This window comes from Trachypithecus francoisi, unplaced genomic scaffold (genome assembly GCF_009764315.1).
Source record: "Trachypithecus francoisi isolate TF-2019V2 unplaced genomic scaffold, Tfra_2.0 Lachesis_group18, whole genome shotgun sequence".
Lineage (NCBI taxonomy): Eukaryota > Metazoa > Chordata > Mammalia > Primates > Cercopithecidae > Trachypithecus > Trachypithecus francoisi.
Genome location: NW_022681463.1, coordinates 19849329 through 19877187, shown reverse-complemented (window position 1 = coordinate 19877187; position 27859 = coordinate 19849329). Strand labels below are relative to the sequence as shown.

The following is a 27859-nucleotide window of genomic DNA, read 5'->3' as shown; positions in this document are numbered from 1 at the left end:
CTTAAGATTTGCTATTTTGTATGAGGCAAGACCACCTTGCATTTCGATGTCAACTTCTCACTAAAGACATGGATCTATTCCTTGTGTCAATCACACATTGTAATAGCTCGGAATGGGGAGAAAAGGCTCCCTTTGGGCTCCCCAGGGGAAGGCAGGGCTCCTCCAAGCTTAGGGTGTGTTTGGTATGGCGGGCAGCCAAAAAGAGCAAATGTTTACTGAGTATTCTTAGTTCTGAGGGCAGGAGGGCAGGGAAAAACTTTGGGACAGACAGTTTTTTTTTTTTTTTTTTTGAGACGGAGTCTCGCTCTGTTGCCCGGCTGGACTGCAGTGGCCGGATCTCAGCTCACTGCAAGCTCCGCCTCCCGGGTTTACGCCATTCTCCTGCCTCAGCCTCCCGAGTAGCTGGGACTACAGGCGCCAGCCACCTCGCCCGGCTAGCTTTTTTTTTTTATTTTTTAGTAGAGACGGGGTTTCACCGTGTTAGCCAGGATAGTCTGGAACTCCTGACCTCGTGATCCGCCCGTCTCGGCCTCCCAAAGTGCTGGGATTACAGGCTTGAGCCACCGTGCCCGGCCGGGACAGACAGTTTAATATATGGGTTTGAATCATAGCTCCACACAGAGCTAACAATGCAAACTTGAGCACATTACTTAACTTCTCATAGACTCAATCTTCTCATTTGCAAATGGAGGTAATAATACTAATTATTAATTAATGATTATTAAATCAACTCATAGGGTTGTTAGGGTTAAATGAAATGATAATGTAAAATACTTTATATCATGAACAGCTGTCACGATCATAAGTTAGCCGTCATGTTATTCATTGATGACTTTAATCATGTAACATAAAGTCACTGGTTTTTAAATGCATGTATACAATGTGTTTTACAAAGTGCTTTCACATACATTGTCATAGTTCTCCAGAAGACTGATACTCTGTAGTCTCCATTTTATATACGAAGCAACTGAGGTTCACTGGGGACCGTATTTCTAACTTCCTACGGGCTTCTTCAAATCTTTTTGGGGAAATGGCCAGCATCTGGTACTGGCCCACAAATTTGTGTTTAAGTCCCAGCTTGGCCATGTTTTGTGGACCTTAGGTGAATCCCTGGCATTTGCCCTTGTTTCCCTTTCTTAGCTGTAGTAGAACGATGATGATGATGTTGTTGACAATGATGATGTCTAGTTACACGCTTCAAAAGCTTGTGGGGAAGGTTAAGGAAAAGAATCTTATTCTATGACATAGACTAACCTGTGTTTAAAATGAACTGGGGATTTGTTTTAATCGAGTGTGGTAAGATGCACAGACATGGAAATGACTGTCAGGAAAGAAGTTTTATACTCATCGATCCCGAGAAGTGGGAGACACGGCATGGCATGCGGGGCCACGCAGGGAAGAACCAGGGTCATTCAGGAGCTGGGTGGGAAACTCATGTTCATGAGTCCTTGTTGTGATTTTTGTGGGAAGGAATAAGCCAGGCTGGGAAAACTAAGCAGGTTTAGGATTGGCTTGTTTTAATACTTTCAGCAGGCTCTGGAGTGTAGGAGTCCCAAGTTGTCTGGTTGCCACCCTGGGGTGATTAGGGCAAGGAAATATCTGCTTAATGGGAAAACACTTGGGAAAGGAGGTAGTTGGAGGTGTGGTCTTTGGGATGGTTGGTTTGCTTATGAAAGATGTTTTTGTAGGGAGTCATTTACTATCTGTAATAACTGGCTAGCCCTTGGGTTGGAGAAGCAGTTTCCCCCAAGTCAGCGAGGCCCCAGGTGGCAGAGCATGGAGAATACAGAAAACAGGAAAGCAGAGTTAATACAGCATAGATGCCAGAGCCCATGGTGGTGTTTGGACTGTAGGACAGCAAGGCATGGATTTTGCTGTCCCCCACTCCTTTAAGACTTCATACTTATCTGATTTTCTCCTGGTGAACATGCAGCATAGAAAAGGTTCAGGTTTATCTTTCACAAGGTTCATAGCTCCTCTCCCTGCTCATTGCCCATCTGGTTGTCTCCACTGCACAGCTTTCCTTTCGCCTCATAGACTAAATTGTATCCTAAAAGAGATGTACTTGAGGAACATCTTCTGAGCAAATGGTGTGCTGGGCTTAGTCATTTAAAACCTTCCTGCCCTTGTGCATGTATAGGTTATGTACATTATAGGAAGTGCCACTGCTCCTAAATGAACTTGGGATAATTGACTTGATTTTCAGAAGCCAGCAGGTCTACAATTAAACTCTTGACAGATTTTTATGTGCATTGCAGGAAAAGTTGATTACCAAAGGATGATAATTTGACAAATTATTCAGCAGATTCCTAGTGCAAATATAGGCTCTGAGGACTCAGGGAGGAACAGGACAGGGGCAGGTCTTCAGATATATGCTGTTGGGAGTAAAGCAACCATTTAGCAATTAGCCCTGAATGCTAAATGTTATTGGACGGTTAAGTTCAGAGGGAGGCAGACTTCCCAAAGAGCTAAGGCTTGTACTGTCTTGAAAGATGGGCAGAAGTTTGACAAGAAGTTTGCTGAGGAAAGGAGGGCATTTTAGGCTGAGGGACCCATCCAGCCGCAAAAATTATTAACTGCATGTTTCTGAGAAGAATGCTTAACATTTGAGCTCCCTCATCTATTTTTTGTTGTAGTTTAGTTTTCTTTTTTCTTTCTTTCTTTCTTTCTTTTTTTTTTTACAGAGTCTCTGTCACACAGGCTGGAGTGCAGTGGTGCTATCTCAGCTCACTGCCACCTGCTCCTCCCGGATTCAAGCGATTCTTGTGCCTCAGCACAGATGTGCACCACCATTCCTGGCTAATTTTTCTGTTTTTAGTAGACACAGTGTTTCATCATGTTGACCAGGCTGGTCTCGAACTCCTGACCTCAGGTGATCCACCTGCCTCGGCCTCCCAAAGTGCTGGGATTACAGACAGGAGCCACCATGCCTGGCCTGAGCACTCCCGTCTTTTAAATGGGAATATTATCTACTTCAGAGGATGATGGTGAGGACTGAATGTGTGAATTTGCATACAGCGTCTAGAGCAATACCTGGGACATACAAGCAAAGACCTAAAAGCAGGAGGAAGGCAAGTGTGTGCAGGAACAGGAAGCACATAACTGAAATGGCTGATAGCTAAGATGTGCACAGAGGGAGGGAGAGTATCTGGCTGCAGATGTCGATAACAAAAGCGCCCAAAGAGACCTTTAAGCCCTCCAGAGGGATCCAGACTTTGTCTGGAAGAAGCTGAAAGCTATTGAAACATTGAAACCCTTGGGATTTGCACTTAACGTGTTAGAATCTGAGCAAAGGGCATAGCAGCGGGAATACAAAGGAAGATATTTGGAGGCAGAATTGTTGAGTCTTGGTGACTTGTAAGGAATGAGAGGGGTCAGGGATATCTCCAAGGATTCCTGCCAGGAAACTTGATGGGCAGTGGGATAGAGAAAGCTGGTCCCAACGTAACCTCTAGTTCCTTCTCCTGCGGTGTTTTCCAATACGTACCAAGATCTCAGTCAGTCAGTTTCTTAACTTAATGGGGTTTGACATTGAAAAACCAACTGTAGACAGTGAGACAGATGAGCTTGACTGAGTTTTTATTTTTTTTTAAACTGTGCTCTTTAGATGTCTAATACAAATCAAGAGGAAAATATGATAGCTACAAAGATTAATGCAATTGTAGGTGACATTAATAGCACAGGAATAACAAAGTGAGACGGGTAATAGTCCCCAACTACTCTGTAGTCAAATTACATAGTTCTAGTCTTACACACCATATATTTTAAGGGACATGAACATAAACAAATTCATTGATTCTAGAGGAGGGTGACTAGGAGGATGAGAGGTTTTGAAATCACTTCACATGGCCATTTGTTTCACCTGGAAGAAATGGAAACAAATATATAGGGCACAGAGTGGGAGAAGATACTGAGTAGATGTTTCTAGAGAGTCCGGTTTAGGATCACTTTGAAGAAGTCATTTCTATCAGAGTTGCCCTGCAATGGGACAGGCTGTCTCACAGAGATCTGGCTAGAAGTTTCTAGAGGAGGTTGATGGTAGTCTGCTAAGAGGCTGTAGAACCCCCGTCCTGCACTGGCTGGGAAGGTAGACGAGGTAATCTCTCAAGCAGTTTCCAGTGTGAGAGGTCTGAGATTCTGTGCACATGTACAAATAAACACAAATATTTAAAAATCTATATCTTTGATTTGCATATTGATTTCAGTAGTTTTGAACAACTGCCAAGCTCTAGTGCTAGATAACTTGGAATACAGCAATAAAAATACCTCATCTCTGCCCTTAGATGTTCACAGCCTAGAAGGGACCATGAATTGAAGCAGTAAATGTTATACATGTTATGTTAATACCATTCTATTTAAACCTATATGTTAATCAATGTTAGAATTAATATAAGAAGTCTGGACACAGTGGCTCATGCCTGTAATCCCAGCACTTTGGGAGGCCAAGGCGGGAGGATCACCTGAGGTCAGGAGTCTGAGACCAGCCTGGCCAACATGGCAAAACACTGCCTCTTCTAAAAATACAAAAATTAGCCTGGCATGGTGGCAGGCACCTGTAATCCCAGCTATTCGGGAGGCTGAGGCAGGAGAATCACTTGAACCCGGGAGGCAGAGTTTGCAGTGAACCGAGATCGTGCCACTGCACTCCAGCCTGGGCAACAGAACGAGACTCTGTCTCAAAAAAAAAAAAAAGTTAATATTATTAATATAAGAAATACATAGCTCTCCATCTGTAATTGATATCTGGAAGGGTGCTAAGAAGCCCATAGTGTGTGCCATCTAACCTTTTCTGGGAGAAGGGGTGACTACTTCTAAATCCAGGCACAGAGTGATGGTGGGGGCGGGGGCATACAAAAGAACAAGTCCCGCCTTGAACTAAATTTCCTTGGGTTGACATTTTTAGTTTATACGCACCAAATATAGTCCATGCATAAAAACGGACCCGCCATCCTACTGGAAGGCTGATTTTCTCCAGAACATAGAATGTGGACATTTGTGAGGTGGGCAGGGGAAAATGGAAGACAATTTTCTTCTTACCTTACTACCGCCAGATGTTCTCCTTTATGTCCACCAGCAAGCCTTGAGCCAGTCGTATCAGGGGATTTCAGCCTGCACTGGAGGACTCCTACAAACACCCCCACTAAACTGACTCTGCTGCAGTGACCAAGGTCCTTCCTTGATGCTGCGCCTTGGCTCTGTGTTTGTGCCACTTTGCTCAGCCTTCCAGCTCCTGGAGGTCAGCTGCTGCCCACTCTCCTGTTTAAACCTGGACCACAGACCTCTCACTTTTTTCCTGGTGGCTGATGTCCAGTTCCAGGTGGTAGATCTGTCTTACGATGGTCCCATCCCCCAACTCCAGCATGCCTGGTGGCTCCGTTCTGACCCAGTGCCTGTCCTGAACATTATGCTCTGGACATGATTGACCTGCCTGATCCCCAGTGCCTCTCCTTTGCCTCCCTGCTTTAGCTCCTTGACCAGGACTTGCTTTCTCTTACCCCACACCTCGGGAAGAACTGTCAAAGCACGGCTCCTAGCTGTGAGAATTTGGGAGAAAATGAGAAGGGGGAGGGCACGTGTGTGCGTATGTGTGTGTGAGTATCCATTTTTCACCTGGAAAAATACGCATGTTATCCTAGTGGCTCCCTCTATTCCAGCTTCAAGTCAGGAGTGTCTGTGACAGCAGGTGTGGAGCCTGAGAAAGTCCTCCCCAGGAGTTTTCCCATCCCGCCTGCAGCATCAAAGCTGCCCTGCGGGCGTTGCAGCTATGCAGCTTCTCCCTTGCCAGGCTCTTTCTGCCTCTGCTTCCTGTGCCTTCGGGGAGCCCTCTTAGGAGAGGTGGGGTGAACTTCCTTTGCACAGGTGCTAAGCTATCCAGCTTTTGCTCCAATTCCATCTAGTATTATGAAATAAACGTACACTAGACTGCCCACACCACACAGGCACACACATGCACACACATATACCAGGCAGGTTCTATAGCTAACTACTCATACACACAGTCTCTTAACATGCAGACACCTCTACACACTACACACACACACAGAAAAATACACACTCACCAGTCAGCACATACACATCACACATACATGTGGACAACACAGCCATTTGCCATACAATCATACACACAGATGTGCATTCACCATACAGGCAGGCACCACACACACATAGACACCCATTGACCCAAATACAAGAATGCGAGCTCCACACCTAACTACATATGTATACATACACCATGCACCTTGCAGACACCTCATACATATCACACGCATAGTCTTCAGAGGGAAAGAAAGACTTAGGGACCAAGATTTTCACAGACGGTGAGGAATGTGACTCCCGTGAACAAAAACAGCTGGGGATGGCTGCTTATCCACACTATGCTCAGAAGTCATTCATATCGGGACAGGGGTCAGCACAGAAAAGTTAGCTCCTGCCTCCCCAGATGCCTCTCACAGGCCTATGGGGTGCCTAGAAGTGACCTTCCATCACATCATCATCTTTGTCCACTAAGCCATATTATTTTATATTATATTATATTTATTTTGAGGCGGAGTCTCTTTCTGTCGCCCAGTCTGGAGTTCAGTGGCATGATCTCGGCTCACTGCAGCTTCCACCTCCCGGGTTCAAGCGATTCTCGGTCCTCAGCCTCTTGAGTAGCTGGGATTATAGGCACGCGCCACCATGCCCAGCTAATTTTTGTATTTTTACTACAGATGAGGGTTTCACCATGCTGGCCAGGCTGGTCCCAAACTCCTGACCTCAAGTAATCCACCTGCCTGGGCTTCCCAAAGTGCTGAGATTACAGGCGTGAGCTACCATACCCTGTCCCACTAAGCCATACTTTAAATCATCTTACCTCCTTCCAAGTCCCCCAGCTTCCTAAGGACTCCCTTGGGAGAAATTTGGAGTCTGACAAATTATAAATGCTCCATAATGATCCATTTCCCTCCTTCATTCCTTCCAGACCACAGACCTTGAAGCCTGACATCCTGTTGAAATCCCAGGTCTGCTGCTACTAGATGTACTACCAACCTAGTGACAACCTCTCTCTGTGTTTCAGTTTTCTTTCTTTCTTTCTTCTTTCTTTCTTTTCTTTTCTTTCTTTTCTTTTTCTTTTTTCTTTTCTTTTCTTTTCTTTTCTTTTCCCTCCCTCCCTCCCTCCCTCCCTCCCTCCCCCTCCCTCCCTCCTCCCTCCCTCCTTCCTTCCTTCCTTCCTTCCTTCCTTCCTCTCGCTCTGTCGCCCAGGCTGGAGTGCAGTGGCGTGACCTCAGCTCACTGCAAACTTTATTTCCCAGGTTCAAGCGATTCTTCTGCCTCAGCCTCCCGAGTAGCTGGGATTACAGGCATGCACCACCACACCCAGCTAATTTTTGTATTTTTAGTAGGGACAGGGTTTCACCATATTGGCCAGAATGGTCTTGAACTCCTGACCTCAAATGATTCGCCTGCCTCTGCCTCCCAAAGTGCTGGGATTACAGGCGTGAGCCACTGCACCTGGCCACTCAGTTTTCTTTTTTTATTGTTTTATTTTTAGAGACAGGGTCTTGCTCTGGCATCTAGGCTGGGGTGCAGTGGTGTGATCATAGCTCATTGTAACATTGAACTCCTGGGCTCAAGGGATCCTCCTGCCTTAGCCTCTGAGTAGCTGGGACTATAGGTGCACACCACCATGCTGGCTAATTTTAAAATTTTTTTTGTAGAGACAGGGTTCTCCCTATGTTGCCCAGGTAGGTCTTGAACTCCTGGCCTGAAGCAATTCTCCCACCTTGGCCTTCCAAAGTGCTGGGATTACAGGCATGAGCTACACCTGGCCTTGTGTGTCAGTTTTCTTATCTGTAAAATGAAGATAACAGCAGAATCTCCCTTATGTGAAAGTTAATATATGAGTTAGCTTTTGTTGTTTGCTCTAACTGACAATTCTAGCTTTTCAAGACTGCTTTGAAACCAGACTTTGTTGTGTTTCTGTTAGCTAATCTCCCAGTTTGGCATCACCTAAAACCCTTCTGCACATTCCCTCTGGGTGTCTGTGGGAACCCTGCAGGGATTAAGAGCCCTCCCCCATTTTTTTCATGTTGCTCTGAGATGTCTGAATCCAGGAGGGTGGCAGCACATTTCTCTTCTCCTCTCTTTTCCCAGAGCGCTGGTCCCAGGCTCTCGCCAAGCTCCCTGCTTTCGAATTCCATGTTCTTTGCCATGTGTCTTCCTCACAGTCCCCTTTGACTTTCTTGCTTCTCCATTCAGCTGGTCACCCAGGTTAGACACCTGCAGCACATAAGGCCCACCTGCTGCTGCTTCAGACTGCATGCCCGGCCAGTGCCAAGTCCTGTCAAATCTGATGGTCACCCCTCCCATTCTCCCTGGAGGGAGCTTCGCTCTGTCTCTAGCTCAGGTTATTGTCTACCTGGGCTCAGCATCAAGGCTCTCCCTGCTAAGTTTAGATTGTGGTCAAATAGTAAAAAGAAATCTATTCGCTGTTCTACTTGCTCGAATCAAGGCTACAGATGAGATCCCCAAAGGCAGAGCTTCCTCCAGTTTAAACCTGGGCTTTGTTCAGCTGCATTGAAGCATTTCCTCTGTGCATGCACCGCTGTAACTATGACCTTGCTTGGTTCCCAGAGTGACATTTTGTACTAGACTCTTTACCCATGCCCGTTTTGCAGGTGAGGTCACTTCACAGAGCTTGGAGAAGGGCCATAATTTTCTCAGTGACATGGCTAAGGTGGTGGCCGTGGCAGGATTCAAATGTGAGACTGTATAATTATTGAGTCCCAAAGTCCTATCACCCATCAGGGACGCCCAGAAATGTCCAATTCCTAGCAGGAAGAATGCATCACAACAGCCCTGACTGTGCTTTTCAGTCCTCCTGCTTCTCAGACTGGACTTCGAGATTAGCTTCTCCCTCCTCTGTGCCTCTGTTCATGCCATTTGGGGCAAACATCTTCTTCTCGCTCCACATCTCTCTCTTCCTTCAAGCTGCACCACCAATGACATCTCTTATGCAAAGCCTTTTTAATCTTCTAGCTAGAAGGGACCTTTGTCTTCGAGGTCCCCCTGGCACTTGGTACTTCTCTTTTGTTTTTAGAGACATGGTCTTGCTCTGTCACCCAGGCTAGGGTGCAGTGGCACAATCATATCTCACTGCAGCCTCCAACTCCTGGGCTCAAGCTATCCTCCTGCCTCGGCCTCCCTAGTAGCTGGGACTAGAAGCGCAAGCCTCCGTGTACAGCTGGTACTTCTTTTCTTGTGGGTTTGCTACTCTGCCTTGCATTGTGGTTACTTGTGCACTTGTCCTTTGCCACCACTACATTATAAGCCCTGTGAAGACAGGGATCCAACAACTTCTTTCTATCCCTTGCCTGGAAGAGCACCCTGCATAAAATCCAGGCTGTATCCATGTATGTTGAGTTAGTGCAGAACCATTTGTTGAGTTGAATGAGTGAGAGCAAGAAGCAGATCATAGGGCATGGAGACTTTCCAGGTTCACCTTCCTTGGTGTCGTTACCAAGTCTATCGGAATGGTTATCAGCCCAACTTCAACCTTCTTGTCCAAAGCACAGTGTGATAGATGTTTCAAAGCATCCTAGCAAACTTTTCAAAAGAGAAAGCATTTAATACACATCTCTTGCTCTTAGAAGCTCACCCTGATTCTCAACAGGAGCCCCTTTAACCTAAGGTTCAAACACCATCTCTTTAATGATCTATTCTCAAATTTTCCTATCATTTGCTACCAAGCTATCAATGCTATTATCAAAGCTACCAATTGTTATCAATGGTAATTTCCAAAATGTACCCTTTTGAAATTTGGGACATTTTCTTAACCCCTAATTTTCTCCCTGCTCACGTTTTCCTTCATTTTATGATCACATCTGGTCCTTTCATATAGATATTAACATGAAAAATCTCAGGCACCCTTCAAGATGTTCTCTTTGGGCAGTAAGAAACAGCCCTCCCTGTATTTGAAAGGTGCTGCTGAGAAAAATCATAATTTATTATTATTATTTTTTTTTAAAAAGCCTCTGATTATTTGAACAGATTCCTTCCCTGAGGATTTTCATCCTCTGAGTGATTCTGGGTTGAGTCTCTCTCAGTCATTAATGAATTTGAGATATGGATGTGGTTGTTGGTCTTGCCCATAAATTATCCAGTCATGCATGACCACAGACAGCAGAAAAAGAACTTTCCAGCTCTTCAGCTGCTGGATTCAGAAAAGCGACTGGGTCGTGTGGACATTTCTAAGAGGGCTCCAGTTTCTGAATGTTATGAGCAACTTAGTAAAAGTGCAAGGTAAACATAAAGTACCATTCACTGAGAGCAGACTAAATTACGAGCCATAACCTTCTCGAGATAGCCTGGTACCATTTGGGTTATCTCTTTTATAAAACGTGTCTGAGGATGATTGGTTTGGAAATAGTTGTTCTTTCATGTATCTTACTCTATTTTCCTTTGACTCAAATAGTTAAGATGAGAAGTGGAAATAATTTTCTAACAATAAATTGTTTCCTATCTGAATTTGTTTTCCTGTCAGGACTTTCTGTTACTTCCTCTGTCTCCAACCACACTCACACTCCCCAACTCAAATATTGCAAATAGTGTGTTTCTTAAAATATTTGTAATTACCTTTTATTATTAACTTCAGTGTACAGGTCTTGCTTTCCTATTTACAAATTTTGATTCTTCCCTTAATCAGCATGTAATGGGTTTCGTTTTTGTTTTTGTTTTTTACTTTTTAACCTCTCTTATATCTCTTACTTTTAATTTTATTTTTGTAAAAGTTATTCCCTGTAATATACCAACCTATGGGAACAAATGCTATTATCTTTACATTTATGCCCCAATTCACATGAAATCTAGGCAGAAACTCCAGACTCTTCCAGGAGTCCCCTCCCTAAACATCTCTCCCCTAGCAATATTTGTAATTATCTCCTCTTCTCCTACCTGCTCTTGTCTGTCGGGAGAACCCACTCTCTTGTCAGCAGGATTGGGCTGGGCTATCATTCCACCAACATCCTCACCCACCAGCCTCAAATTCCGTCAGCCTTACGTCTAAATAAAGAAGCACAGAGGCCGGGCTGGTGGCTCAAGCCTGTAATCCCAGCACTTTGGGAGACTGAGACAGGCAGATCACCTGAGGTCAGGAGTTCCAGACCAGCCTGGCCAACATGGTGAAACCCCATCTCTACTAAACATACAAAAATTTAGCAGGTTGTGGTGGCACACACCTGTAATCCCAGCTACTAGGGAGCCTCAGGCAGGAGACTCGCTTGAACCAAGGAGGTGGAGATTGTGGTGAGCTAAGATTGCACCACTGCACTCCAGCCTGGGCAGCAGAGTGAGATCCATCTCAAAAAGAAAAAAACACACAGTGATTAAAAATCATATGTTTTATGCTAACAGTGCTTCTAGAAAAGGTCCATAGGCATGGCTGTCCCAGTAACATTTCTGCATATGAGCTCTTCCCACTTGAGATTCTAGTGCCTCGCTGGGCATGGTGGCTCACACCTGTAATCCCAGCACTCTGGGAGGCCGAGGCAGGCGGATCACCTGAGGTTGGGAGTTTGAGATTTTACTGCCAACATTGCCCCTCGATCTCATTCCCCCATGCTGGCTTCTGACAGCCCTAAATCTACCTTCTCTTTTTCTCACTCTCCAAGGGTCCCAAGTGTGGTAACAATTTCAATTTATCTTCGGACAAGTGTTTGCCAGAAGATCTACCCACAACCAGGTTGACCAAGTCAGGATAATTTGAGTGCAGGGTCCCCTGGGCCAGGCCTGCACTTCTCCCCAGTCATTGAAAGAAAGCCAGGCCAGGCAAGGTGGCTCACACCTGTAATCCCAGCACTTTGGGAGGCCGAGGTGGGTGGATCACCTGAGGTCAGGAGTTCAAGACTAGCCTAGCCAATATGGTGAAATCCCATCTCTACTAAAAATACAAAAATTAGCCAGGTGTGGTGGTGCATACCTATAATTTCAGCTACTTGGGAGGATGAGGCAGGAGAATCACTTGAACCCAAGAGGTGGAGGTTGCAGTAAGATTGCACCACTGCACTCCAGCCTGGGTGACAGAGCAAGACTCTGTCTCAAAAACGAATGAACGAAAGAAAGAGAGGGAGGGAGGGAAAGCAAGCCTGATGCTGAGTCAGAATCTCTGGTGCAGGCTCCCCTCCCCTCTCCCCACCCAAGGAAAGTGTCCTTTTTGTATACTCCAGCCTTGTCACAGAAGATTAGTGGAGAGGCAGTAGAGGGGATGAGGTGTGAGTGTGGAAGGATGAAGGGAGGGGTGTGGGAGCCTTGTCAGGGTCCTGAACCCTTTCAGAAAACTTCTTGACTCCTATGAAAATTCATGAATCTGAGGATATACTAAGGGCAAAGATGCTGTCCAACTTTATAGGCAGCTTCTGGTTTTTAAATGCAAATGAATATTTTGGGGGAGATGTAGCACCTACTTCCACCCCTTCACAGTCGAGTCACAAGCTTGCAAGTCCAGTCAAAACAATATCTTTGGCTAGGCATGGTGGCTCATGCCTGTAATCCTAGCACTTTGGGAGGCCAAGGAAGGAGGATCACTTGAGGCTACAAGTTGCAGACTGGCCTGGGCAACATAGTGAGACAAAAAATCTTAAAACTAGCTGGGTGTGGTGGAGTACACCTGTAATCCCAGTTACCTGGGAGACTGGGGTGGGAGGACTGCTTGAGCCCAGGGGTTAGAGGCTGCAGTAAGCCTTGATCACACTACTGGGATTACAGGCGAGCCACAGGGCCCAGTCAAGGATTATTTTCTATAGCCTCTAATGGAAAAAAAAAAAAAAAACTATTTTAAAATTCTCTTCCTGCAGCCTATTGGCCAGTGGCCACAGGATTCTGTCTAGCCAATACACACATATCCTGTCCAGTGGTGCAAAGTACAAAAAAGTGATTTTGTTAGGCTTTTCCCACAGAGAGCATGTAATGTCTTCTTAAAGGTATAAGGGAATTGCTCATGGTTTATTTCTTTGTGAAGTTTTTGATTGAATTAAAACACCAATATAAATTGGACTTCAACTGTCTAAGAGCAAATTTTCTATAATAAATAAACAAAATTCTGAATTTCTAGAGAACAGAAACTATGGCTTATAGTTCTGCCCCCACTGCACAGTACTTACCTAGCTTTGTGCATGGTAAAAATAAGGGTTCTGTAAGTTCATTTGTTGGATGAATGGATTTATTTATTCATGAATAAATTCTTTATTCATGAATGAACTTATTTATTCACTCATTACATTTCTTTCTTTGCTTGCATTTTACCTTTCATTTTCTTTATTCTTTGGACTCAGTAACACTTTTCATATCATTTTCAATAAGAGAGTTGAATAACTGTATATTGACCTGAATTGAAAAGAGAAATGGAAACAGAAAATCTTTAGCAACTTGAACTAAAAATCTCCCAGTGAGTCACAAATTAATCCAGTGAAATGTTCCGGATGTTTTGGATGAGGGAATTCTATTTCATACAGGTCACACTCCCTTACTAAACTCAGGCCTGGCTGAAGGAAGATTCTTCTAATCCAAAATATCCTGCAATTTTAATTTAATTATGAAACAGCATGTTGTGCAAGCTAAGTTAGACTTCAATGTGACTTAGCAGAAATTCCCTGGTTTGATAATAAATACAGATACCATCCAGTGCAATAAAAATGACTGCATCAGGTCAGAGGCAGGTACAAAAAAGCTGAAAGAGGCTTTTATTTATTGTGATGCCAGAGACAATAAAATTGTGTGTCATTTGGGGTGAAACTTTTAATTTCATATCCTGTAGGTATTAAACTACACTTGCTATCTGCACATCCAAGTAGATCATCTCCCATCTTTACTCCCTGTCTTTACTTTCCCAAAAATCTTAATCCTGGGTTCTGCCAATACTGCTTTCTTACCTATTCCTTGTCTGTTCCTTGTCTCCACAAATCTCCCAACCCCTTTCCCATATCTACTCTCCTATTCCACCCCACTTTTCTCTAAGGAACTCCAGGAAGCAGAGGTAAAAACCCCTGTCCAAGAATATTCAAATATGTATTTATTCCTTCATGCAACAAAAATCAGCTGAGCATGGTGGCTCACTTTTGTAATCTCAGCACTTTGAGAGACTGAGGCAGGAGGATTGCTTAAGGCCAGGAGTTTGAGACCGGCTCGGGCAACATAATAAGACCCCTGTCACCACAAAAACATTTTTTAAAAACTTAGCTGGGGCCGGGCGCGGTGGCTCAAGCCTGTAATCCCAGCACTTTGGGAGGCCGAGACGGGTGGATCACGAGGTCAGGAGATCGAGACCATCCTGGCTAACACGGTGAAACCCCGTCTCTACTAAAAAATACAAAAAATTAGCCGGGCGAGATGGCGGGCGCCTGTAGTCCCAGCTACTCCGGAGGCTGAGGCAGGAGAATGGCGTAAACACGGGAGGCGGAGCTTGCAGTGAGCCGAGATCGCGCCACTGCACTCCAGCCTGGGTGACAAGGCGAGACTCCGTCTCAAAAAAAAAAAAAAAAAAAAAAAAAAAAAAAAAAAAAAAACTTAGCTGGGCATGATGGAGCACAGCTGTAGTCTCAGTTACTTAAGAGGTTGAGATGAGGATTGTTTGAGCCTGGAAATTCAAGGCTGCAGTGAACTATCATCATGCAACTACACTCCAGCTTGTGCTACAGAGGGAGACCCTGCACCAAACGAAACGAAACGAACCAAAAAAAAAAAAAAAAAAAAGAAAACATTCATTAGGCATCTTCTATGCATAAGGCATTTTGCTTGGTTTGTAAGGGCAGATCACAGAACAACAAGTTATTGTGTCTTTTCTCCAAGGGAGATTTAAATTTGCAGGCAGGATTGAAGCAGAATGGGAGATAGGAAAAAGATGGAGCTGATATGTACAAATATGTAAGACAGGCAGTGTCCCTGCCAGGCTGTAAATAGCATAGGTCCCAAACCAAACTCATCATGTTCCTCTGCGAAAGCACTTCCTCCCACAGCCTTCCTGTTGTGTCCTAGTCCCGCAAGTGTTCCTGTGATCCAGAAGCATTTTATTGCACCCATCTCCTGGTCACCTCTGTTGCTGTGTATGCATTTGCTTGCTTCTTTAGCAGGACTATGTCTTAACCCTGGCAATATGGAGGCAGATCCAATTCCTAGCCCATCCACATCTCTGGAGATTATTCCAGTTTTCAGGATTATTGTGTACTAAAAAAATTTGTTGAGTTAAATTACATTCTTACCATTACACAAGCTTACAAAATCTGCTTCAGATGAAACAGCCAACTTCTACATTGCAGTTTGTTTCGTATGCAAATGAATCCTCTTTCTTTGAGAAGCTGGGTGTGTAGAAACTCAGGGAAGACCAAAACAAGGTGCTGGGGGCTCTGTGTTCTGTGCAGTCTTGGGAACTGACAGGGGAGTTGTGGTTATCTGTTTGACCTTGTATTTGGTGAATCACATACTGATATGGGGGATTCCCTGTTGCTGCCACTGTTTGTTCCATTCTCTAGTTTCCTACTCGAGTTTCAGATACTCTGCAGCTAGAAATGATCTTAGTTCTTCCCAGTTATCAGATATTATTTTTGTAGTTAGTAGTTAGATTCTGATTAGATTCTGGTTTCCTGTTTTTTTGGGGTTTTTTTGTTATTTTGTTTTTTGGTAATTGTCTTACCTCTGGCCAATAGGCTCTTCAACCTGGTTCCTAAGTCTGGTGATTGTCTTACCTCTGGCCAATAGGCTCTTCAACCTGGTTCCTAAATCTGGTGATTGTCTTACCTCTGGCCAATAGGCTCTTCAACCTGGTTTCTAAGTCTGGTAATTGTCTTACCTCTGGCCAATAGGCTCTTCAACCTGGTTCCTAAGTCTGGTGATTGTCTTACCTCTGGCCAATAGGCTCTTCAACCTGGTTCCTAAGTCTTTTTGGAACACTCTTATGGTCTTTGATAGTTTCCTTGCCGGATGATATGACAAGATGTTCCAAACTTATCCCTGATGTTGAATCGACCATTTCTCCAAAGAACCCTGTTCCCTTTAGCCAGAAATGGTATTTAGAGCGCATGAGGCCGGGCCAGATATGGTGGCTCATGCCTATAATCCCAATACTTTGGGAGGCTGAGGTGGGAAGATTGCTTGAAGTCAGGAGTTTGAGGCCAGCCTGGCCAAATGGTGAAACCCCATCTCTACTAAAAATACAAAAATTAGCTAGGTGTGGTGGCGTACACTTGTAATCCCAGCTGCTTGAGAGGTTGAGGTGGGAGGATCATTTGAACCCCAGAGGTGGAGGTTTCAGTGAGCCAAGATCATGCCACTCCACTCCACCCTGGGTAACAGAGAGAGACCCTGTCTCAAAACAAAAAGAAGAAAGAAAACGGCCTGGGTGCTAAGGACACTCTTTGCTACTGTTAGTCAAGGTATCTAGGCCTTTTCAACAGACAGAGTTAGGAATAATGTATTTTAACATAAAATACATCATGTGTTCTCATTAGTATTTCCAGTTCAAACTTAGGATAGAGGTTTTTATTTAACTTCATTGATTTGATATTTATATTTCTTTTTTCTTGCACTGAAAACCTTAGTTCCTAATGAAATAATGTGATTTATTTTTCTACTAAATATATTTTGATTTCATGATAATCATACCTTACTATCAAGAAATATCATATGAGAGAAAAAATTATTCTAAAAAGAGAATTACTGAACCACCTCAACCTCTCAAGTAGCTGGGATTACAAGTGTACGCCACCACACCTAGCTAATTTTTGTATTTTTAGTAGAGATGGGGTTTCACCATTTGGCCAGGCTGGCCTCAAACTCCTGACCTCAAGCAATCTTCCCACCTCAGCCTCCCAAAGTATTGGGATTATAGGCATGAGCCACCGTATCTGGCCTGGCCTCATGCGCTCTAAATACCATTTCTGGCTATTCAGATTTCTTTACAGTTTTTTGGTCTTGTTTTCTGTTTCTTTTTTTTTTCTCCTTTGGCATTTACCCCACTAGGATTATGTGGTCTCATGACTGTAGTTTAAAAATAGAATCTTAAAAAAGTCTAGATTCAGCTGACACCCAGGCATTTTAGCCAACTATGAAGGCAGAAATGATGTGCCATGCAGAGGTTATGATCTGAGTGATGTAGCCAACTATTTATTAACCCAAGTTTCTGCAAATTCAGGGGATGTGGACAGCTATAGTTCATATTTAACTTCACCTTCTATATTTAGTAGGAGCACATTGTTGCTACTGATCAGTTATTCAACGGGATGAGAGTTAAATTCACTCATGAAGCTTTGGCTTTAGGAGGAAAGCACGAAGTTGTAGAGCCACAAAGGGTTGCAGTGGTACTGAATCTTGAAGGCCACCTGGTTTAATCACCATAGTCTACAAAGGAGGAAACTAAGATCCAGCAGTGTCTAGCAACTTGCCTAAGAGCTCACCACTAGTTAGTAGCAGGGATAGAACTGGAAACTGATCTGTTGTCTCCTTTCCATTGATCTGTGCTGTTCCCTTGCTCTCCTTGTGTAAATGCTGAAGGGGATCATGATGAGCTCAGGGTGAGCAAGGGAGGCCCATTCTGAAAGTTCAATCTCAAGACTGAACACACTCAAAAAAATGCTTATGAGACATTTGGTGAGCTATTTGGCAAATATTTAGTAATTGGCTCTAAGTATATAGCAAGACAGCCTTTATTGTCTTTTTAATTTTTTACTTGCCCAGGTAATAAATTGAATAATTATCTGGTACGATCTGAAAGCTGGAGACACAATTTCAAACATTTAAGACAATCTTCTCACCATATTTTGTTTTTAAAACAATACAACAGTACTTGAAAATAATTTCTAAAGTCTTGATTATAAGTATTGTCTGTGTTCATGTATCTCATTCAATAAACCACCACTACATACAAGATACTGGGCTACACGGACTTTTTCAACAACTAGAACCCTGCAAATATGGAACTAGGCTGTCCCAGAAGTTAGTGAAGTGGAGAATGACGGCTAGTGGATTAGTGAATTCTTATCAGAAATCTGCACAGGGAATTCCTGCAGAGGTCAAAGGATGGGACTTGATGACATCTGGTGTCCTTGTCTTTTCTAATCCTAAGATTAGATTGTTTTTGTTTTGCTGTTTTATTTTAGACACAGTCTTGACTGTTAACCAGGCTGGACTTGAACCTTAAACTCCTGGGCTCAAAGGACCTCCCACCTCAGCCTCCCAAGCCACTGGAACCATAGGTGCACACCATCATGGCTGGCTAGATGACAGACCTGTATTCTATAATTTGTGTGATGCCCCTATTAAAGTAGCTTGTTTGGGGAGAGAGTAGTAACCATTTATACAAAGAGACACAACATGTTCTTCTCTCCCCTTTTTCTTCCAAGTTCAGTCTCTATAGCCAACCCCCAAAGATTCAACATACCAGAGAATAAGGCATAGTGAGCCCTTAGGGAAAGTCTCCATGGAACTGTCATCTTAGGGACCCCTCTTCACAAATGAAAAGACATGCTTTGTGGGAATCACAGCAACTTCCTGTTGGCCGTGCACATCTTGCCCATTGTGTTCTCCTCTCTCCAGCTGTCTTCCATTTCAATCACCCACTTGTCTCTGTTACTGATACCCCTTCCCGCTCCAGGTTTATTAGTAGCTACGTTCTCAGCCCGAGAGTGAAAGAGAAGCAAGTGGATCATTTTGGAACTCGGAAAGTTATTTAGCCTGTGTGCTAGTTCACGTTAACGTCAGCCAACAAATGCATGAGCCCCTGCTGCAGGCCTAGCTCTGAGATAGGTGCTGGGGAAAGTGAGGGAGACACAGTTTCTGCTCTTCCAGGCTAGAGGAGGGAAGGAGATGAGAAAGGAGAGGTTACAGGAAAGCCCGTGAACATGAGCACGGAAAAGGGTAAAGTCCTAGCCTCACAGAGGATTAGAAGCCGCTCTGAGCCAAGTGATTTCACTGTGACCTGAAGGAAGAGGGGAGGAGAATTTCCAGGCGGGGGAAAGACAGATCCAAAGGTCGAGAAAAATGGAAGTTCAGGGAATTCGAGGAACTGAAAGAGTAAGGCGTGTTGCAGCGACTGTCTCGAGATGACTCAAGCGAGGAAGGCAGGAGTTAGACGGTAGAGGGGCTTGTCGCAGAATTCTCAAAAAGTGCTCACCAGAACTTCAGCTCTGACTTATGGATGTGTGTGTGTGTGTGTAACAAACCTACACATCCTGCACATGTACCCCAGAACTAAAAATTAAAAAAGAAATAGCAACAAAATGTAACAAGGGCTGAGGAAGAGATGGGCCTCAGGTGCCCCAGGCAGCCTGCATGCCAAGTGATGAGGATGGGGGACCAGGGAACAGCTGTGCCCTGGGCCGCTCACCACCCCGGGATCCTTCAGTCTAAGCTGAGTAATAATAGCAAATTCCATTCACATGATATTTCATTAGGGTCTCACATGCCTCATTCAGCTGACCTCTCATGAGAGCGTGCATGAGAATCAACCAGAAGGGCTGCGGGAACGGAGGGCCGGGTGCCATCCCCAGAGCTCTGACTCGGCAGGTCAGGGCGGGACTGAGAATTGCATTTCTCACAGGTTCCCGGGCCCTGATATGCTGCTGGTTCAGGGACCACACCTGGAGAATCACTGGTGAACTCATTTCACAGAAAACCTTCAAAGGCCAGTTCTGCCGCCAGGCTGTTAAGCTTCGGAGGGAACAAACTCCTGCCCTCAACGGGCTCGTCCACAGTGGAGGAAACAGAAATAAATAATAAAGTATTAGAATGTAATGCAATAGAACAGCGGTCCCCAGCCTTTTTGACACCAGGGACCGATTTCGTGGAAGACAATTTTTCCACTGACGAGGGTCGCAGGGTAGTTTCAGGATGATTCAAATGCATTATATTTACTGTGCATGTTATTTGTATTATGATTACATTGTAATATATAAAGAAATAGTTATACAACTCACCATCATGTAGAATCAGTGGGAGCCCTGAGCTTGTTTGCCTGCAACTAGGCGGTCCCATTTGGGGGTGCTGGGAGACAGTGACAGATCATCAGGAGTGACAGATCATCGGGAGTGACAGATCATCAGGCATTAGATTCTGATGAGGAGCAGGCAACCCAGGTCCCTCAAGTGTGCAGTTTGCAATAGGGCTCATGCTCCTATGAGAATCTAATGCCCGGCCCAGCTGACAGGAGGCGGAGCTCAGGTGATGTGCGCCATGGGGAGCAGCTGCAGATACAGATGAAGCCTTGCTCGCCTGCCTGCCACTCACCTCCTGCCGTGAGACCTAGTTCCTAACAGGCCACAGACTGGTATCAGCCCATGGCCCAGGGGTTGGGGACCTCTGCAATAAAACAAAGGCTCAAATGGAGGTTAGAGGAGGCTGCTATGAGCACAGAGCGGAGGAATGGCCCCACCTCAGTCAGGGAAGGTAAGAACAGGTTAGCCGTGGCTTCTAGCAGGGAAGAGAGTGAGAGAACAAATCCAAGAAGCAGCTGTGTACTCAGAAACAGCAGGGAGGCCTGCAATGTCTCAGTGAAACTGGGGAGGAAACCCATACGTAGAAAGGGACCGGGGAAGAAGAGAATGGAAAAGGCAAGCGGAGATTGATAAGCGTTCCAAGGAGGAGTGAGACCTGGTAAGATCTGCCTTTTTGGAAGCTCATTCCAGGGGGTAGGGAGGAGGAAGATGGGGGCGGGGCGGGCGTAGAGCCAGGCTGGAGGAGGCTGTTCTGTGCTGCAGGTGCCAGAGGGAGGCTTGAGCCCAGCAGAGGCAGGTGGGTGGAGGGGCTGAGCCTAATGGGATCTCAGGGATCTAGCAGTATACATCTCACATCTTGGTGGAGAGGAGGGTTCAAAACCCTTGTGTTTTGGCTTCACAGACAGAGTGAATCGGCTCTTCTCTGCTAAGGGGTCAAGAACACACATGCTGGTGCCATACAGAGGAGGAAACCTATAAGCCAGGAAGTGGGAGCACACACGCAGTGCTGTCCCACAGCTCGGGTCAGATGGCAGCAGCTCCCTGCCAGGGATTAAGAGCCAACCCCTGCCCTGTGCTCCCTTGCACTCTACATATTTGTAGGGATGGGCTCAGGGGACAGCCCTGTGATTATGGAAGTTCCCTGGTTGAGAGAAATGACCTTGGTTCAAAAGGGGAGCGACTACAACCAGCCCGACCTCCTGGGAACCTGGGCAGATCTGCTGAGCCTGATCTCCACTAAGCTTGGGAGAGGGGAGATGACGCTCCACAGCCACCATCAGATGCCTCAGCCAATTCTTAGAGACAGGGAGTGCCAGGAGTTTTGCCAGCCCACCTCAGCTGTGCTGACTGAGCACTGGCCACCTGTGGGCTTCTCTGCTGCTCCTCTAGGGAGGGAAGTAGCCAGCAGGGTTTGAAAGAGTTTCAGTGCTCTTTGCCTCAGTGGCCTCTGGGCCCCTGGTGAGGGTGACTGGCTTGGAGCTCCAGGAAGGTGGCAACGGCTCCATTCCCACCTCATGTCCTCCAGCGGCCTTTCTCTGGGTGGTGTCTCAGTGAAGCCAGCCTGGGGTCTATCTTCGTGCGCTCCCATGATCCCAAGTCCACCTGCATGGGTCAGAGCTCCCTGCTTCTCTCTCTCCCTCTCTTTCCCCCTCTCTCCCTCTCCCTCTTTCCACCGCCTCCCTCTGCCTGTTGGGACTTGAGAACCATGGCTCTGCTGCGATGTGACTTATGATGGATGCTGCCCCCTGAGCAAGCTGGGTGGTCTTCTATGCTTGTCACAAATCTGTGCCATCTAATTTTACCCCACATTGCCCAGATTGCTTCCTTCCAGATAGGAGAATTGGTTGGGATGCAGATGCTGGGTTGGTTTTTATTTGAAAAGCACACCCCCAGGAGGACTCCTTCCAGGGGCAGGAGGACAGTGAGGGAGACATATTATTGGGTTGCCCAGAGCAAGGTGTGTCCTGCAGATGCACACGGGGCAGATGTTAAAGCATCAAGTTTACAGAAAGGAGAAACATGGTTAATACAGAAGCAGAAAAGGAATGCAAAACAGCTAGAGAACAACTGCAAAGGTGCACATGCGGAAACACAGGATGATGTCCTGCCAACCCAGGTGTGGATGGTCTGTGGACCAGCAGCACCTGGGACTTAGAGCTGCAGCATCTCAGCCCCACCTCAGACCTAATGAATCTGAATCTGCATATTAACAACACCCCCAGGTAACCTGTGCGTATCTTAAGCGATGATAAGTATTGGCATCAGCTGCAGACAGGCCCATGGACAGATAGAGGAGGAAAACGTGTGATTCATTAGGGAGGCTTCTTGGAGGAGTCCTCTAGCAATGAAAGCCAGCTTCTATTTGAAAAGAAATGAGATCTTTTGCCTAAAACAGTGGTTCTCAAATTGGCTGCAAATTGGAATCACCTGTTGTGTTTTAACGTGCTCTGGAGGCCGGACGCAGTGGCTCACGTCTGGAATCTCAGCACTTTGGGAGGCTGAGGCTGGCAGATCACTTGAGTCAGGAGTTCAAGACCAGCCTGGCCAACATGGCAAAACCCCATATCAACTAAAATAGAAAAAAAAAAAAATAGCTGGACATGGTAGTGCATGCCTGTAGTCCCAGCTACTTGGGAGGCTGAGACATGAGAATCACTTGAGCCCAGGGAGCTGAGGTTGCAGTGAGCCGAGATTGCGCCACTGCACTCTAGCCTGGACAACAGAGTGAGACTCTGTCTCAAAAATAAATAAGCAAGTAAATAAGTATAAAAAGCACTGATTCCTGCTTCCAAGCAACGGAGATTCAGATTTAATTGAGATAAGGTCAGGATGTCGAGAGTTTACAGAACTCTCCGGGTGATTTAAACATGCAGCCAATTTAGAAAACCACTGGCCTTTGCCATACAGAAGATATAATGTGCTGTACCAGGACCAGAGAACAGAGTAACAGAGGAATCAGATGGTTTGAGAACAAGACCAGGAGTGTGCATATCTGCCCGGTGGGTGGGGTGAACAGGGAGGGTGCGCCTAGGATCCTTCTCCCCTCCCATCCCCATTTGGCTTCCTGGGCCACATTCCTCAGTGCTTCCTTGGTTCTCACCTGGATGCTAGTATTCTGCTTCCCCCTAGTGGTGACTTGCAGTATGGCACAGGTATCCCTGGAGGTTTCATTAAGGTTCCGCGTTCATCACTAACCTGTGACAGTGAGTCCCAGGCTGTGGTCAGGTGGGATCATCCTAAGAATCATGTCCTGCGAGCATCTTGACTGTGTGACTTCAGGAGTTGCTCCCTCACAAGAAGCCTCAGGGAGTTAGAGGTCATTGACCAAGCACTGCCCTGGCACAGGGCTGCAACTGGAGTCTAACTGGCCTCCTGTGCATGAGGTTTAAGGACATTTATTTTATTAGCCAGTGGTTAAGTGCCTGTGAGAGCAATCATCAGAAGGTGCAGCGGTAGAAGATAACAAGCTTCCTAATAAACAGTGGTTACTGGTCGGGCACGGTGGCTCACCCCTGTAATCCTAGCACTTTAGGAGGCCAAGGCGGGTGGATCATGAGGTCAGGAGTTCAAGACCAACTTGGCCAACATGGTGAAACACTATCTCTACTAAAAATATAAAAATTGGCAGGGTGTGGTGGCAGGCGCCTGTAATCCCAGCTACTTGGGAGGCTGAGGCAGGAGAATTGCTTGAACCCGGGAGGCAGAGGTTGCAGTGAGCCGAGATCATGCCATTATACTCCAGTCTGGGTGACAAAGCAAGACTCCACCTCGGAAAAAAAAAAAAAAAGGCCACCACTTAGATCTTTGTGGCAAGAATGGGTTTACTTAATTATCACATTTCATTCCAATGACAAGCCTAGAAGGTATTAGGATTGTCAAATACTTTTATTGCAAATATGCATTGCTAAGACTTATTTTTTTTTTTTTTTTGAGACAGAGTCTCGCTCTGTCGCTCGGGCTGGAGTGCAGTGGCTGGATCTCAGCTCACTGCAAGCTCCGCCCCCCGGGTTTACGCCATTCTCCTGCCTCAGCCTCCTGAGTAGCTGGGACTACAGGCGCCCGCCACCTCGCCTGGCTAGTTTAAGACTTATTTTTTTAAAACACATATAAAGTCATATTCTTCTCTGAAATGGACATTTAGCAAAAATAAAGTCACAGATTTAATATTATAGTCATGAATAAATGTTTTAAAATTATGAGTGGGAAAGAACATTAACTAGAGAAAATGTTGCTACATCACTTTCAAAACAAGCATGTATTTTAAACAGACATGGTTTGCGGAAGAGGATTCTCATAAGAAAACAAACCTGGAGACCTTAAGGAACTTGATCAAGGTCACATAGCCAGTGACAGATGCAGGGTTTGAACCCACATTGGTGGGACAGCACTATCTGTATGTACAGCTCCTCCCATGTCACCTGCAAGAGTCCAGGGGTTCTCACCTGCTCGAGGGTTTGCAACAGAGACTTCACCTGAATCCTTGATTGAGTCTCTGTGGTTCGTCCAAGCTCCCCTAGTTCCTCTTTGTATTAGTCCATCTTCACACTGCTGCTAAAGACATACCTGAGATTGGGGAATTGATAAAGGAGAGAGGTTTAATGGACTCACAGTTCCACATGGCTGGGGAGGCCTCACAATCATAGTGGAAGGCAAGGAGGAGCATCACATTCTACGTGGTGACAGGGAAGAGAGAACTTGTGTAGGGGAACTCCTTCTTATAGAACCATCGGATCTTGTGAGACTCACGATCACAAAAACAGCATGGGAATGACCCACCCCCATGATTCAATCACCTCCCACGGGGTCCCTCCCATGACACATGGGAATGGTAGGAGCTATAATTCAAAGCGATATTTGAGTGGGAACACAGCCACGCCATATCTCTCTTCTTTCCAGTTTCACATTGACTCAGACACTTTCTTAGGTAGAGCAGTCCCTGAAGGCCCCGTATTAGGGAGAGAATGCCCTTGTCCAGTCCTGGCAGAAAACTTCTCTCTGCAGCTCACGCCCAGGGCTGGGTTCAGGCCAGATGAGGAGAGAGATAATGAGAGAAATAGGACGCGTTTGAAGCTGGCAGCCAGTGTGGTCCCCTGACCTGGCTGGTTCCTTTTCTTCTTCCCTGGGAGCCAGCTCCTGTCCACCCTACCCCATTACAAGAGTTCCTGAAACTCTGATGTGAACCAGAACCACTGGAAAACTTGTCAGAATGCAGATCCCTTGGCCCCACCCTCAAAAATCCTGATTCAGGATCATCAAAAGTGGGACCCAGGAATTTGCATTCTAAGCAAACAACCCATGTGAATTCTGCTGCATGGAGTCCTCAGAACACACGTTGAGAAACATTCAATAGATGTGCTATTCACATTCAAGAGTACCAATCAAGGCCCATAAGCTATGCTGAAATATTTAGAAGTTATGTATCAAGTGAATAAACTGTCAAATATATATATATAACTACATGGCAGGCTAGAATTCCTGGACTCTAGAGCCCAAGCCAGAAGGTAATGGGACAGCAAGAGCTAATCCCCAGCCCCCATCCTTCCCCTTTGTCTTCCCACTTTATGCCGTGAGGAATTCGCTGCTTGAGCGAGAGGACACACCATCCATAAATTCAAGCACAGGCACTCTCCTCCCACCCTGTTATAGTTGCATCTTGACCACCTGTTGGGCTAGGATGGACCCCAGAGAGGAGGCTGGCATTGACCCTGGAGGCAGAAAATTCCCAGGTACTCAGAGCATGGTCTAGATGGGGAAGAGGTTCCAGGAGGATGCATGCCCTTGACCTTGCGAACTGCCTGCACTGAGGGGAGGGGCAGCAGAGGGTGGCCAGGGCAGAGCCCTCTAAGCTGGCATTTCTCTAACATTCATGGGAATAGAAATTTCTTGGGATCTGAATCAGTAGGTCTAGGGCAGGGACCAAGATTCTGCGTTTCTAATGGCCTCCCAGGAAAGCTGGTGAGGCTGGTCTTCAGACCGCAGAGTGAAGCAGCAAAGCTGTAAAGCAGGGGTCAGTACGAGGTAGTAAACTTTTAGTCTCTGAGGGCCATGTGGTTTCTGTGGCAATTATTCGACTCTGCTGTTAGGCATAAGAGCAGCCACAGATGATATTTAAGAGAATGAGCATGGCTGTGTTCCAGGAAAACTTCACTTGTGAACACTGAAATTTGAATTTCAGATAATCTTCCTATGTTGCAAAATATTCTTCTTTGGGGCTCTTTCAATTATTTAAAAATGTAAAAACTCGATCAGGCACAGTGGCTCACGCCTGTAATCCCAGCAATCTGGGATGCCGAAGTGAGTGGATCACCTGAGATCAGGAGTTGGAGACCAGCCTGACCAACATGGCAAAACCCGGTCTCTGCTAAAAATACAAAATTAGCTGGGTGTGGTGGTGCACGTCTGTAATCCCACTTACTTGGGAGGCTGAGACAGGAGAATCACTTGAACCCAGGAGGCAGAGGTTGCAATGAGCGAAGATCGTGCCACTGCACTCCAGCCTGGGTGACAGAGCGAGACTCTGTCTCAAAAAAAGTAAAAATCATAACATAACTTAGTTGTATATTTAAAAATAAAAGAGTATAATTGGATCGTTTGTAACACTAAGGATAAATGCTTGAGGGGATGGATACCCCATGTTACATGAGGTGCTTATTTCGCATTGCAGGCCTGTATCAAAACATTCTGTGTATCCCATAAATATATATATCTACTATGTACCCACAAGAGTTACAAATTTAAAACTTTACCAAAGATTTTTAAAATGTAAAAAACATTTTTTGCATGGGCTGTACAGAAACAGGTCTGGATGGGGAGATTAGATTTGGCCCAAAGTCTGTAGGTTGTTGACCCCTTTATATGGCCCAAGTCAGGAGTTGTGCATGGCTGGGTCTAAAAGCTGTGCTGATCCACAGAGCCCACGTGAAGCTTTTGTGGCAGAAAGGGTCTAGAGCCTCACTGAGTCATGTCTTTTGGAGGTAGATGGGTCTTCTAGGTGCCATCAAATCACACCTTCTCAGGCTGCCTTCAGTGCACACCTATGAGACCAACCTTGCTGATCCAGGGCAGGAAGTCTAGTCCAGATCCACCCTGCTGTATTACCCAGGAGCTCAGATTCAGTCTCAGAACCATCTGGATTGTTTTACTTTCATGATGGACTTAATCCTGATTGAAGTATAAATGAATAAGCCAACTGGGCATGGTGGCTCACGCCTGTAATCCCAGCACTTCGGGAGGCTGAGGTGGGTGGATCACCCGAGGTCAGGAGTTTGAGACCAGCCTGGCCAACATGGTGAAACCCTCTCTCTACTAAAAATACAAAAAAAACACCCACAAAAATTAGCTGGGTGTGGTGGCGAGCACCTGTAGTCCCAGCTACTGGGGAGGCTGAGGCACAAGAATCTCTTGGACCCAGGAGGTGGAGGTTGCAGTGAGCCAAGATTGTGCCACTACACTCCAGCCTGGGTAACAAAGTGAGACCCTGTGTCAAAAAAAAAAAAAAGGAAGGAAGGAAGAAAGAAAGAAAAGAAACAGGGTGCAATACTACATGGTATGATGGGGTCTTATTTAGTTTGCCTCCACTTCACCCCACTGGTGAGGGAGGGATTCCCACCCTAGGGTTGAGAGGATGGTTGAATGTACGACACCCAACCCTAGACAGATGAGATGGGTAGCAGGTAATTCAGAGGCTCACAGCCCAGCGGAGAACAACCCTGCCCCACACAGAGCCACGTGGATGTTGCAGTCGGGAACAGAGTGAACCATCAGGAGCTGTGGGAGGCAGGCTTTGTAGTAACAAGAGGGCGAGGTGCCCCTGGTTCCTGTAGGAGGATGTGTTTGGCTTGCTTGGATAATTCTGCAGGCTGACGGGGACCTGAAGCCTAGCACTGCACCTGGCCCCTTTGACA

The 27859-nt window shown here is 45.8% G+C and overlaps 1 protein-coding gene and 1 long non-coding RNA gene across 4 annotated transcripts in view; one reads left to right on the top strand and one right to left on the bottom strand.

Moving 5' to 3' along the window:
* The window catches only part of CLDN10 (claudin 10), a 129022-nt gene that overhangs the window by 8893 nt on the left and 92270 nt on the right, over nucleotides 1-27859 (top strand). The window contains exon 1 of one of the 3 annotated variants that reach the window (XM_033177423.1): nucleotides 20254-20406. The exons of the other annotated variants lie outside the window; for them this stretch is intronic. Coding sequence (XP_033033314.1) covers nucleotides 20298-20406 — 109 coding nt within the window. The 5' untranslated portion in view covers nucleotides 20254-20297. Of the gene's footprint in view, nucleotides 1-20253; nucleotides 20407-27859 lie in introns of those variants that run through there. 3 annotated transcript variants of the gene reach the window in all.
* Nucleotides 23822-27859, bottom strand: part of LOC117063602 — a 52447-nt gene continuing 48409 nt past the window's right edge. The window contains exons 4-5 of the long non-coding RNA XR_004429007.1: nucleotides 24043-24503; nucleotides 23822-23865 (exon numbers count right to left, since the gene is read on the bottom strand). This is a non-coding gene — a long non-coding RNA (uncharacterized LOC117063602). The remainder of the gene's footprint in view (nucleotides 23866-24042; nucleotides 24504-27859) is intronic.